Source organism: Lucilia cuprina, chromosome 5 (assembly GCF_022045245.1).
Source record: "Lucilia cuprina isolate Lc7/37 chromosome 5, ASM2204524v1, whole genome shotgun sequence".
Classification (NCBI taxonomy): domain Eukaryota; kingdom Metazoa; phylum Arthropoda; class Insecta; order Diptera; family Calliphoridae; genus Lucilia; species Lucilia cuprina.
Genome location: NC_060953.1, coordinates 20509807 through 20524139, shown reverse-complemented (window position 1 = coordinate 20524139; position 14333 = coordinate 20509807). Strand labels below are relative to the sequence as shown.

The window sequence follows — 14333 nt, the reverse complement described above, 5'->3', positions numbered from 1 at the left end:
ATTCGGCACAAACATGTTTTATAAGAATTTAAATATCTTCGTAAAATTTTATAATGATCGGTTCATAATTGGCCCTTCCACCCATATAAGGTCCCCTTCAGAAAATGACTTTAATGCTCATATCTGACCTTAAGAAACGTATATATAGCAATAAAATGCGACATAAAAAAGTTTTATAGGAAGTAAACTCTTTTTTCGTAAACTTTATGAGGATGGGTCCATAATTGACCTTACCCCTATATAAGGTTCCATTCAGAAAATGACTTTAAGGCTTATCACCAGGGAAACCAAAATATGCAAATGCATGTTTTTTGTGGTGCGTCGTATGGACTCATGGATAAGATATTTACACGTTTCAGACCAATTTGAGAATTTTGGCATCGATTTGTTAGAGCATATTTTTGTATATTTTACCCATAAGAGCATAATTTTGCATGATTTGACTTTTTAGCGTATTTAAGGCATATTTTCGAGTTTTTAGAGCATATTTTACTCTTTTAGTGCATATTTTGATGTTTTCGCTTTTTTTTTCGTTTTTATACATTTTTAATTTTCTTTTCAAAACTTTATTTAAAAAAAATAAAATTCTATTTTTTATTTTTTTTTTAAATTTTTTAGTCTATTTTACAATTTTGAAAAAATGTTTCGTTATGTTATAGTTTTTTATTCAATAAAGCATTATATTTTAAATCGGACATAAAACCGATTACTTTTGAGACCAATCCATTTTTATAGTTTAAAAAACTAATTATTGGAATTTATGACAACACCGATTAGAATGTCAGTTTAAAAGCTATGAATACAATTGGAAGAAATGTGTCAAACTTCGTCGTTTAAAATATGTTTTTTGGGGACCAAATGGTTTCATGTTATTTATTGGTTATCTGAACGTAAAACGGAATTCTATTATACTAGTTCAAACTATGAGATAAAACATTTATAAAAAAATGTTGTAGGATATAGAATATGACATTAAACATTTATTATTTCATTACAATTTCTGTCTTTTTGAGCTTTTCCATGTTAAAAAATAATAAAAAATTTTATTTTTATAGCATATATTTTAAATTTTAAGTGCATATTTTGAGTTTTTTACGGCATATTTAAAGCGCTTAAAACACTTTTTTTTAGAGCATGTTTTCGGTTTCCCTGCTTATCACTGACTCAAAAGTGAGTAAAATTGTACATAAACAATTTTTGTGCTAGCCAAAAGCTCTTTAAAGCTCATTACTTGCTTAAAACTGCGAGTGCAGCGATCAAATACGACATAAACAATTTTCGTATTAGCTAAAATATCCCACTATATTTTATGAGGATCAGTCTGTAATTGACCCTACCCCCTATAAAGTCCCTTTCAGAAAATGACTTTAACGCTCATTACTGACTCAAAATTGCGATTACAGCATAGAAATTCTACTAAAACAAGTTTTGTACTAGCCAAAAACTCTTTATCAAATATAATGGAAATCGGTCTATAACTGACTCCACATAATATATGTAAAAAAACTTATAAAATTCGGTCTGTAATTGACCCTTATATAAGATTCACTCCAGAAAATCACTTTAACGCTCATGTATGGCTCAAAAGTTCTTCCAAATTACCGTGGTTTTATAGGAACTGAAATTTTTCAACTTAATTTGATGAGCATCGGTCGATAACTATCAAAATCCCATATTCGGATTTATCCAGAAAATTACTTAAAACCTCATGACTGAATGAACGAAAGAATGATTTGATGGTGGGTATATAGGATTCGGCATGGACGAATATACTCTCTTACTTGTTTTCTTTTGTTTTTTTGTAATCAAAATTTTATTTTAAAATATTTGAAATCTACACATTCATATTTGTATATTTAAATTGGTAGCACTTTTATTGGCGACCTGTACCTTGAGCACAAGGTTTGCATGACAGCCAGCCAGCCAGACATAGCTAAATCGACTCAGAAAACGATTCTAAGCTGATTGGTATACTTTAAGGTGGGTATAACATATTTTGGTGCCTATACTTGATATAGACCAGTTTTGTAGTGTTTCTCTAGCGGTCATTAAAAACCATATATCCGATATTTAGCTCAAGACGTTTGGTCACATGAGTGGTGTATCTAGAAAGCACTGTATTTAAATAACTATGTTATTATTTTTAGTACTTTGAATTAATTTGATTTCCTAAAATTTCACTAAATACTTATGGAAAAGCTTTATGTATTAGTAAACACATACTTTATGTATTCATATTGTAATATGATATAGAAATTGTTATTTTTGTCGGTAAATTATTAAGATTTTTTGAAAATTTTTAAAAATCCGTCCCGATTGGCCTCCCGGGATTTTTTAAATCAGTCCCGATTGGCATCCCAATCCATTGTTATCAAGATATATATTAGACTTCGTTTCAAAACATAAAATGTTTCCCGTTTTTGTGATATCACATATTTTCAGAAGGTTTTTGTATCAGTGATTACTATGCTGTAATAATTTTTTCAAAATTCCTCTTTCCTTTGCATATCTGAGGCGGAAACCTTATTTTGAGCGACATTTTTTTACAGAGCAGAAACTGCTGAATTTGTAGCAAATTATGCTCTAATAATAAAAAATCGTTAAGAATGAGTTTAATTTCACATTTTTATAAAAAAATATTTCAAAAATGTTTTTCTTTCTGAAAGTGCAAAAGAAATTTTTACTATTAACCCTTTAGATGTGTTGAGAATTTCAATTTTCAGATTTTAAACATAACAACGCTATATTTCGAAAACCACGAAATTTATAAGACCCAAAAATTTGTCTTTATAAAAGTTTTATTATATTCGAAGATGACGATGAAAAACACCATTGTTTGAAATTATTAAACCACAAGATAACATTATAACCATCATAACTCCTAAACGGATTACAATGAATTAAAAATTTTAACACTTATCTTTTTAGGGGCATTAAATATTATATTTACGAATGATGCATCTAAATTCTGTCAAATTAAGTTTATATATCTTAAAATTTTCTGTAGAATAGTATATTTGAAATATGTTCCGCAGTTTTCGGTCTATAAAAAATTTCGCCTATATAATAAACAAAATAATTATCCCAATATTAGCGCAGTTAATTTCAAAAATATTGTGTGAAGCCTAATATATACATATATACAATTCATTACATTCTTCTTAATTATCTAAACTTAATTTTTTTTTTAAATGTAAAATCGACTTTTTAATTAAAAAGTGTCTACTACATCCAAATACATGTTGTCGCAAATTTTTAGAACTCTATTGTCAAAAACTCCGATATTATTGACATGAAATTCAAACGGGCGTTACAACAAATTAGTCATTTCCGCAAGTCAGAAAGTCCTAAAAAGCACCATAATAGACAATATCTGGCGGTATAGTCATATTTAAACATGTTTATTAATGTTCAGATGTAGATCTGCAACAAAAGTGTTGTTACCACCTTTTGCATTTCAGGAGACGATATGTATGTAAGAATTATAATTAAATACTAAAAACAAAACAATAAAAAATAACAATTTAGTCTAGTTTAATGATAGAAAAGGGAAATCATAACTTAGATGTAAAAAAATGTACAAACAGTGTTGACTAACATGATTTGAAAAGATGATATAAAATTATTTCCAAGGTATTGCAGTGTACTAAAAAATTTATGTTTAGCTGGACAAATTAAATTTTAGCTTGAAACTGGACAAGCATCAAAAAAGCTGGACAATCCAGCCAAGTCAACTGGCAACTCTATATATTTGGCAGTTTCTCAACAATTTCAATCATAAATCACTGGGAAATGATCTAGTTCTAAATCTCTAAAGCTTTTGTAGAACGATTTCTAATGATAGTAAAGTCGAACTAAAATCATTGATTAAAGAACTAGTTCCAGACCCTTTCCAATAATCGAGTGTTTTGATGCGTAATACATACATTTTTGGTTGTAAGTGTTTTTGGAGTTGAGTTATCAATTAAAATTAACTATAAATAAAAACAAGTAAGAAGGCCGACCATATAATACCCTACACCTATTACAAAAAGTAAAGTGTGATTAAGTTTTTATAATAAAACATTTAAGTTGAATTTTAACTTGCCTCAGAAATACTTATGCCATTTATGGTTTAATAAAACTGAGGACATTTAAGTCAAATTTTAAAGGGGACTATGCTCAAATGAGGCCCTATAATTATAAAGTTCATGAGGTTCATCAAGGCTAGTATAGAACTTGGTTTTGCAGCTTTTTGTCGACATACGAGAATATTAAACACAATTATGAGCTTAAAAATCCTATTCGGTGGGTCCAATTGTATGGAGGCTAGGTGAAATAAACACAATTTATTAGACCATACCCTTTTTGTCAAGACGAATCATGAATCATTCCTATTATACAACTTCCTTGAAAGTTGGTTAAAGTTTAATATTTTACGATTAATGGACTTCCAATATATTTTCTGAATTCATTTAGATTTAAAAATATAATTTGTTGTCGTATTCATGCTTTAAAAATTCACCCATTTATGAAACCACCTCTAAATGTGTTACTTAGCAACCTTAATGGGTTTCACTATATGCTTTATGGTCTGAAATTAATTTTTTTTTTTAAAGATTTGTTTAAAAATTAATCTGAATGAACTGAATATTGTTCACGATGATTTGGGGTACCCTAATGGGATTAATTAAAAAAAATAATAATCGTTTATGGGAATCTCTTATAATTTTTAAATAAAATATTTATTTTTCATGAGAGATTTTTAAATATTTGACTTCCTAAAGTATTCAAAAAGTCTTTTAATGAGATTACCATGAGAATTTTCATATTTTGTTCGCGAAATTTTTATAATTTTCGAGATATTTGAACATATTTCATTTTCGTCAATTCTGAGATTTTCTTTCAGGATTTTAAATGAAATAATTGTGAATTGAGGTCAAAATCATCTAAGTATAACAGTTTTATATCATATTTTTAATATTTACTGCGAAAAAAGGAAATTAATCTAACTTAGGTTAGATAATACACGGTACTCCTATTTTTTTGAACAGTCGTAATCGGATATGGACTTCAAAAAAAGTGAATACCAAAAAAAAACAAATGAACATATTTACAAAATTTTATTTGTTTTGAATTTTAAACACTTAACTAATAAATATCGTGAAAAAATATTTGATTTCTGTACATCTTTCTTTTTTAAATTGATCTGCAGAATTATGTTTAAGTCTAACTCCTATTTTTTTTTGAACAAAGCTGTATATACAAAATACACATTTACGTCCAATTTTATCGATAACTTTGATTATCAATGTACGTTTAAGTCATTTTCGGAAATGGTGCTTTTGTGGGAGCTACGACCAATAATGAACCGGTCCGAAAAAATATGATAGAATGCTATATGCACGCAAAACATATTCAAGTTTGTTTATTCTGATAACTTTATAATATAATAAATATATGCGTTTAGGTGATTTAGGGGCCTATTTATATTTTTATACTTATATAAAATTCGTAGATTTATTCATATAGAAACAAAACATTTTTGTGTTAAATTTTATCATAATAGCGTTTATGTTAATTTTTGAAGTGGGCCATCTAAGCGAGCTATTACCAAAAATTTGCCGATCCCGAAAAAAATTTGTAAAATGGTTTATATATACACAAGTCGATTTTTATACCGGTATGTATATATGCGTTTATGTGATTTTGGGAAGTAGGCCTTATATGACCAATTCCGGACCTATCTGGAAAAAATTTTGTAAAAATTTTCTAATTTTATCACAGCAGCTTAATTTCGGAAGTGAGCTTTTTATAGGAACTATGACCAATAATAGACAAATCGGAAAAAATGTTGTAGAATGGTTTATATGTACTCAAAACACAATAAAGTCGAATTTTATTCTGTTAACTTTATAATTCATTGAATTGTGATTTTCTGAAGTGGACCTCATATGTCGGGCGAGACCGAACATATAGTACACTACACCTATACAAAAAGTAAAATGTGATTAAGTTTTTATAATAAAACATTTAAGTTGAATTGTACCTTGCCTCAGATATACTTAAGCCACTTATTGTTGAATACAACTGTCGACATTTAAGACCAATTTTGAAGGGGGATTTTTAAGCCCTGAAGTGGATCTTATATGAGAGCTATGATCAATTGTGAACCGATACAGAAAAACTTTTGTAGATATATTGATACATATATGGAACATATTCGTGTTGATTTTTATCTTTATAGCATTATTTGTCATTAAAATATGCCCGTTTAAGTGATTTTAAAAAGTGGGTCTTATATGGGAGCTATGACCAATTGTGAACCGATACAAATCTATATTTTATATATATACGGAAATATGTGCCCTTGTATGCGGGCTATGAGGAGTTTTGAATCGATTATTTAAGTTTTGATGATTTTCAATACCAAATTTCTAAGGACAATAATAAATATTTTAAGTGAATTTGGTCTTTTTTCTTTCTTTTAAAGTGAGCGTGTTTTAACCAGACGGACATATCTAAATCAAATCAGAATTAAAATTGCTTGTAATGCAGTCATTACCCCATGTCTGTTAATTAGTAATTAATTTTTAACAGTCTTGTCTATACCCGAGCAAAACTACGTACATCAATACCCAACATACCCGGGTATGTCATACAATCTATATGGCTATTTAATCTTTTTATACATTTCCAGTGTTTAATTCAGATAATTATTAAAGCTAATTTAATAAAACGTATATATATATATATATTGTTATACGTATATATAAATTAAAAAGTTTTTGATCATAAACCAGTAAATTTTAGCAATTTCTTTAAAAGTTTTCTTATTGCTTTCCTATTAACAAAAATATCATATGCAAAAAACCTAAAGAAAAACGCCTTCATAACGTATAATGTACATTATGCAGATTTTGGCATTGTAAAATTTTGACTTCAAGAAGCTATTACTCAGTGACGGGGAAAGTTAATTGAACAAAATTTCTTATATATTATTTATTAAGGTGTGTAGAATCGATTATCGTTACAGAAATTGTTTTTGCTGTCGTAAGTAGGGAAGTTTTTTGCAAAAAAAAATATTGCTAAGTTATGGTCAAAAATTTAAATTTTAAAATTTAAACTTAAATATTTTTGTTTATATAAAAATAAAATTATTATAATCATCATAATTTTACTTAACTAAGTTATATACAATAAAAAATGTATTCCATCAAATTCGGCTTATATATATCACATTCAAATTTATGAATAAAGACACATAACTCTGTATTTGGAACTATATTTGTTGTTTGATTAAATTTCTTTTCATTAGATACAAGAATATATGTAATTCTAATAATAAAAAATAAAATATATAATGAAACTTAATTTTTGTCCGATAACTGACATATAATTTGTACACATACCCAGGTATGTTGGGTATTGATACACGAGGTAAAAATAGAAAATCGGTCATAAATCGGTTTAATATATATATCTAACTAATTTTTGGAAAATGTGTAGAAAACATAATCGTTAACATGTATAGAAACGTTAGCACATTGTAAGATTTTTGAAAAATACTTAAAAAGGTGCTGGATTACTAAACAAGTTTAAATGTTAATTTGGTAACACTGGGGTAGTGGGTATGACGTCAAACTAGAAACTAATGTGTTGTAGGTTTTTAAATTATAGCACTGAGAAATTTAACTTTAGAACTCATTTAACGACATAAGAATATATCTTAAGGAATTAAAATATAATGAATTTTGTAAACCATTGCAAAAAAATCATGTAGCAGAAGTTGTTAAAACAGCAACTACACTTTACAGACCTATTTTAGATGTGAGTAAAATATTTATTTTATATTAACAAATTGGCCCCATCTATAAGTGTGTATAAATATTTAAATTGAATTCTAATTTTGTTGATATTATTTTATTTACAAACATAATAGATATAAATAATACAATAAAATTAATTATTTTTATTGTTTTCGTTTTCATATTCATATTAAGGTAGTTCTTAACTTTATCTCTTCTGATTTCAAGCGCCCTTCTTTAATTTAGGAAACCAATTTTTAATTTTAAATTTATTTCAACTTTAAATAACTATTAATGCATCAGCAGTACTACGTTTAAAATATTACAAAAACTATTTTTTAAATATTACCCTAATAGGTAAACACATTTAGATATAACTAATTTACAGTATGCAGTAATTTGTAACAATGTTTGCTTATTCCAAAAACAAATAGTCCTATAAAAATTATTTGTTTGTTTTCTCTTACCACCTTTTTGTGATTAAAATTAAAATGCATAAATAAATATTATGCAATTTCCATAAATGAGCATTGGGCAATATTTTTTATCAATAAAACTATTTAGTTATATTTAAATTTAATTGAAATTCAATTTGAAATAACATTATGCAATTAAAATGAGATAAAAACCTTAAAAAAATCCTGATGCTGCGTGTGAATACTGTATGTATAATAAATTAATAACTGGAAGGGATTTAAAGTATTTTATACATCACTTATTTATAACCGTATTTCAGAATTATGAAAATCTAAGAATTGCCCAAAAATATTCTCGTTCCGCAGCCAGGTTATGACTTTGACGTTATCAATTACTGTAAAGCAATTTTATTAAAACTAAGCGAGCAGTGTTGCCATTTTGAAAACAACAAGTATGGATATAAAGTCGAGCATAGCCGTCATATCATACACTACACCAGTCAGTATGTTAAAAATGGGAATGATTTAAAAAATAGAGCATTTGATTTGTTTTTTAACTTTATTCCGAAATACTTTTACCTATTTTTGGCCAAAAAAGAGATTTTTTATAAGAGGGCTCAAAGGGCCTATTCTTATATATGTTGTTAGAAGTATTCACGTCTACTTCAAAGTTATTTATGTACAATTTAAAAGTTTTATTAATGTTTGACCTTCAAGTCATTTTCTGAAGGGAGTTTGTATAGGGGGTAGGATCATGTAATGTCATTTAAAGTTCTATAAAACGAAGTTTTACCGACTCTCACATAATAGAATTATGAGCCTAAAGGCCCTATTCGGAGGTACGGTTGTATGGGGTCTAGGCGAAATAATGGACCGATTTTATTCAATTCAATAGTTTTTGTCCTTGGCTTGTGTGTGCCAAAATTCATCAAATTATCTTGAAAATTTCGACCTATACCTTGCGCACAAGGTTTACATGGACAGCCAGACAGACATACCTAAATCTACTCAGAAAACGATTATAAGCCGATTGGTATACTTTAAGGTGTGTATACCTTGCACACAAGGTTTACATGGACAGCCAGACAGACATAGCTAAATCTACTCAGAAAACGATTGTGTTACAAACATCAGCACAAACCCAATATACCCTCCCCACTAAAGTGGTGTAGGGTATAAATTACATTCTACCACCTATCTTACCAAAAGAAAGATCATTTTATTCAGCATTTAATTCTATTAATTAATAACAAAATCACTTAGGTACATAAAAAATAATAAAAAAAAACATTTTATTTTATAACAAGTAGGAAAGTATAGTCGGGCATGGCCGACCATATAATACCCTACACCATGAGTATATTTTCATAATTTTTACTTTTTTATTTTTTTATAAAGAAACTTTTATGTTGAATATTACCATAATTCCAAAATATTTAAGCAATTTATTGATAAAAAAAAACTAAAATTTCTAAATGAGGCTTTATATAGGTCAAATATGGGGCGATCCTCGGTAAATTTGGGAAAAGGATATATTTCTAAATAACAGTTAGTTTTGTTGAGTTTCATTGCGATACAAATGGTTGCAAGTCAATTTTATTCGTATAAGACATTTTTAAAGGGGGGTTTGTATGGGGGCTAGGGTCAAATAAGGGCCGATCCTTACGAAAATCTGCAGTGTCATTTTTACTTTCAATGGGCTTCGTCTTTGTGCCAAAAAACATGCTTGGTCCAAATTTCATCAAATTGTCTTGAAAATTGCGGCCTGTACCTTGCGCACAAGGTTTACATGGACAGCCAGCCAGCCGGACAGACGGACGGACATGTCTTAATCGACTCAAAAAATGATTCTGAATCGATCGGTATACTTTAAGGTGGTATTGGACCAATATTTTTGTATGTTACAAACATCAGCACAAACGTATAATACCCTCCCCACTATTGTGGTGTAGGTTATAAAAATCGGTTAAAAATAAAAGTGTTAAGCTAAGTTTTATTAAAATGTTTTTCACGTTCCTTTCGTACAACTACTTGGTCGTTTCTTTTGTCAAAATTTGTAAAAATGTTTACACTAATTTTTATAAAATGTGACCTTTATTTTAAATAGTTACTTATTTTAAAGAAGTTCTTTAAATAATTAAAACTAATAAAAAACGAATAATCGGAGAATGGCCGACCATACGATGCCAGATATGAACATATCTAAAATATGATTTATTTTTAATATAGTATTTCTATTGAATTTTGTCTTAATTTCAATATACTATTTGAGCAATTTAGTGATGAAAAACAAATTTTCAGAAAGAGACTATATGTGGGAGCAAGGATCTTATATAAGAGGTAGATATGCGGAATTTTGTCCTAATTGTAGTGTTTAAGATGGAATTAACGACCTTGAAGCCATTATTATGAGCTCCAAAGCCCTATTCGGGGAGTGTGGTTTAATGAGGACTAGGCCAATAACGGACCGATTTAATCCATTTTCAAACAACTTCGTCCTTGGGTAAAATGATACATATTCAACGAATTATCTGGAAAATTTCGACTTGTGGTTTGATTACAAGTCAGATGCACAAAGCTAAACCATTATTGTGCTGTAGGATATAATAAACTTTCCCCTTTTTGATAAGAAATATGATCTGGAAGGGTTTGTAACTGAAACAAATAACAGTTTTAAAAATTATTTTCAATTCGTTGTGAGAACGGTTGATTGTAGCTACAGCCAAGCCATAAATATTGATAGTTCATATGTAACGATCGGACTTAAAATGACGACGTATATATAAAACAAAGGCGTGGCAAAAAAATAATTTTTATATTTTTGGAAATGTTATTTTAATCCTAGGGGGTGACTGACACTACTTTTTTGGCCATAGAGTCACGCAGAGAAAAAATATAGTTGTGGTAACCATTATCTAAGAGCAACATATTATGGTTAGAATTATGGTTAAAGTTAAAACATATTATGATCATTTTACTATCAAGAAATATCATATTATGATCATTATTAGTATAATAATCTATCATATTATGATTAAATATAGTCCAAATATATCATCATAATATAGTTTTATTAATCATAATGTGATGTTGTAGCATCATATTGTAGTTTCAAGCAACCTCATAATGGTTTCATGTAATCATATAATGGCTTCAAGTAATCATATTATTGTTTCAAGCAACCATATTATGGTTACAAGTAGTCACATGTCTTCAAGTAACCATATATGTTATATTCGCATAAAAATATATATTCACACTTTCATGCCAATATAAACACAATATAATTTTTTTAATTATTAATTTTTTATGTACACTATATTATGTATTTTATATTTCTATTGTTTCCTATTATATTTTTAGATATTATTTATTTTTCACAATTATTTTAACACTGCGTTTGTTAAACAATTTATTTAATCCGATCTAGTACGGATAAACCATACAACTGATAGAAAATTAGTGACACCAAAATATTTTTAATAGTAAACGTATTTTACTTATATCTTAAACATAATATGGATAAACTTGTAAAATCCTACTATTTGATGGTTATTTGATAGTTTAAATGATTCTAGAAAATATAATACAGATAAACTTTAATATAACGAATCTGAAGGGGATCGCAAAATACCTCGTTATATCTACTTATTCGTTATAAATATGTATCAGTAAAACCTTGGTATAACGAATTTAGAAGATATACGAAAAAATTTGTTATAACTATAGTTTTTTTATACAATTTCTATTTACTCGAAAATATTAATAAAAATGAACTATGTATTTAAAAATAAAATAGAAAATTAAACATTTAATTTTTTTATTTATTATTTTATTAGATTTTGGTAAAATATTGTGTTATTTTAGTTTGTTTACGAAAGTTTCTAATACAATCATCAATATTTTTTTCGACGAAAGCTAAGCTATTGAATGTACTTAGTGGTGTAGAATCCTGTGCCTCCAGAAATGTTTGCAGTTTTCCTATAATTATTTTTACTTCTTTAGCGGTTACAATACTTTCCATTTCTTCAGTTTCCTCTTCCTCCTGCTCTCCATTATCTTGTAGTTTCGTTACACTAGTAATTATGTCATCATCGGTAAGGGACCCAGTGGATGTAATATTGTCATCGAAATTCGCAAAATCATCAAACTGTTCTGTTAAATTAAAATGGTTTTTGAGAATAAGCCATTCTTCGCTGTCTTGAATGCAAACATTTTCTGTAATTAAAATATCAGAGCGCTCGACAAAGCCACAAGTCGCAAAGCAATTAAAAATTGTTGATTTTTGAACACTTTCCCATGCTTTGTGTGCCATTCTTATTCCTTGTAAAATATTTATAGAGCCTTTTCGGCCCTCTTCCAGATCGTTGATTAAAATTTTGACCACCTCTTTGCGATAAAATTGCTAAAAATTCTTATTCCCAAATCTAGAGGTTGTAGTTTTGATGTTACGTTTAGTGGCAAAAATTGTAATTTAATGGATTTAAGTGATGGAACATTTTTATGTGCCGTGCAGTTATCGACAAACAATAAGACTTTACGATTGGCTTTAGTCATATCGTTGTCAAATTTTTTAAGTAACTGACACTTTCTCCACTCACTTTTCGAAATTTATGAAGCCAATCGTTACTAGCTTTAAAATCTTTGTGTCCCAAAAGTCCTGCAAACTCTTCTGCTTTTGTTTTTATCTTATTTCCTCCTAAAGGAATATTTTGGTTTTGACATTGTTTAAACCATTTAGATACACATTGCTCAACGTCTTTATATTCAGCAAGACGCATTCTTTTGCACTTTAAAGTTTTATTGTTACAAATAGTCTCTCGATTTTGTAAAATTGTAGAAAGAGTACTTTGCGCTATATTAAACTGTTTAGCAATTTCTTGCTTAGATTTGTCACCACGATCAAGGGCATCAATTATAGAAATCTTTTCACCTATAGAAATTGATTTACGCTTTAATGAACTCATTTTGACAAGAATCAAAACAAAACTGACTAGTTTTATGACGTATTACGCATGTGTCCACTATTAAAAATTTTTGGTAACGGGACTTTGCTTACAATTGTATTTTGCTTTACTATGACTTCGTTATATAGAGGCTTTTGAATGAGCACTTCGCTATACAGAGGCTAATGACAATTGCAAACAGATTTAGTCTTTGTTGTTTTTGAATCGGGACTAACTTTACTCAAAATTTAATTTTATTCTCACTTCGTTATATAGAGGCTTTTGAATGAATACTTCGCTATATAGAGGCTTTGCAAAGCCTCTATATAAGGCTTTTGAAAGAATTATTCGCTATATAGAGGTTTTATGGCTTAGTATTTCTTCGTTATAGCTATAGTGTATTTTTGTATGAAAAACTTTGCAATAAAGTGTTTTTTTTAAGGGACTCAGAAAATAATTTGTTATATTGTGTTTTTCGTTATAACGAGGTTCGTTATATCGAAGTTTTACTGTATATGTTTACATAATTATCATTATTTATTTGTTGTCATTCTCAAATTTATAATTGTCATAAACATATAAATGTTTTCAGTAACTAAAATATTGATGAAGTTCAATAAAAATAACAATTGTTTGGTTATGAAAACAAAATATTGCTACAAAAAACATAGAATAGTTGTCCTAACCATGCCGAACCATGTTTTTTCTCTGCGTGTAAATAGATTTTTTCTCGTAAGAAACTTACTTATATCGAATTTTAGTGCTAAACTCAAACTCAGTATTGGGCGTCAAAGACCATATATGAGAAGTAGGGTTAATTATGGACCAATCCTCATAAAATTTGGTAGAGAGAATTTTATTCATATAAGACTTATTTATGCCGATTTTCATTGCTATACGCATTTTAAACTAGTTATGACTGTTAGCTGTATTTCGGGGGCCATTTGTATGGGGGCTATGCGAATATGTGGACCGATATTGCAGAATATATATACTTTTGTGGGGTCTACGATCAATATTTCGATGTGTTACAAACGGAAACCAATATACCTCCCATCTTATTTGATGTAATATCAATGTAGTCTAAATAATGAAATAAATTTAAATTTTATAAAAGTAATATGTTTAAAATACACTATGGTGAAGGGTATATAAGATTCTGCAGCCTAATATAACATTCTTAC

General features: G+C 28.3%; 1 protein-coding gene across 1 annotated transcript; it reads right to left on the bottom strand.

The window, feature by feature from the left end:
• Positions 1–4544: 4544 nt before the first annotated feature.
• Positions 4545–13170, bottom strand: LOC124420039 (tigger transposable element-derived protein 4-like). The gene is made up of 3 exons (XM_046951566.1): positions 12805–13170; positions 12140–12353; positions 4545–4573 (listed from the first exon to the last, which is right to left on the bottom strand). The coding sequence occupies exons 1-3, from the start codon at positions 13168–13170 to the stop codon at positions 4545–4547; spliced, it is 609 nt and encodes a 202-aa protein (XP_046807522.1).
• Between the last annotated feature and the right edge of the window lie 1163 nt (positions 13171–14333).

What these genes read in the sequence shown, in the direction of transcription:
- LOC124420039 (XM_046951566.1), bottom strand. Translation starts at nt 13,170, where the DNA reads ATGAGTTCATTAAAGCGTAAATCAATTTCTATAGGTGAAAAGATTTCT. An exon ending in GGCTTCATAAATTTCGAAAA is followed by an intron (nt 12,354 to 12,804) that starts GTGAGTGGAGAA and finishes TTAACAGAACAG; the next exon opens with TTTGATGATTTTGCGAATTT. An exon ending in ACAGGATTCTACACCACTAA is followed by an intron (nt 4,574 to 12,139) that starts GTACATTCAATA and finishes AATTAATTTCAG; the next exon opens with ACCATAAAGCATATAGTGAA.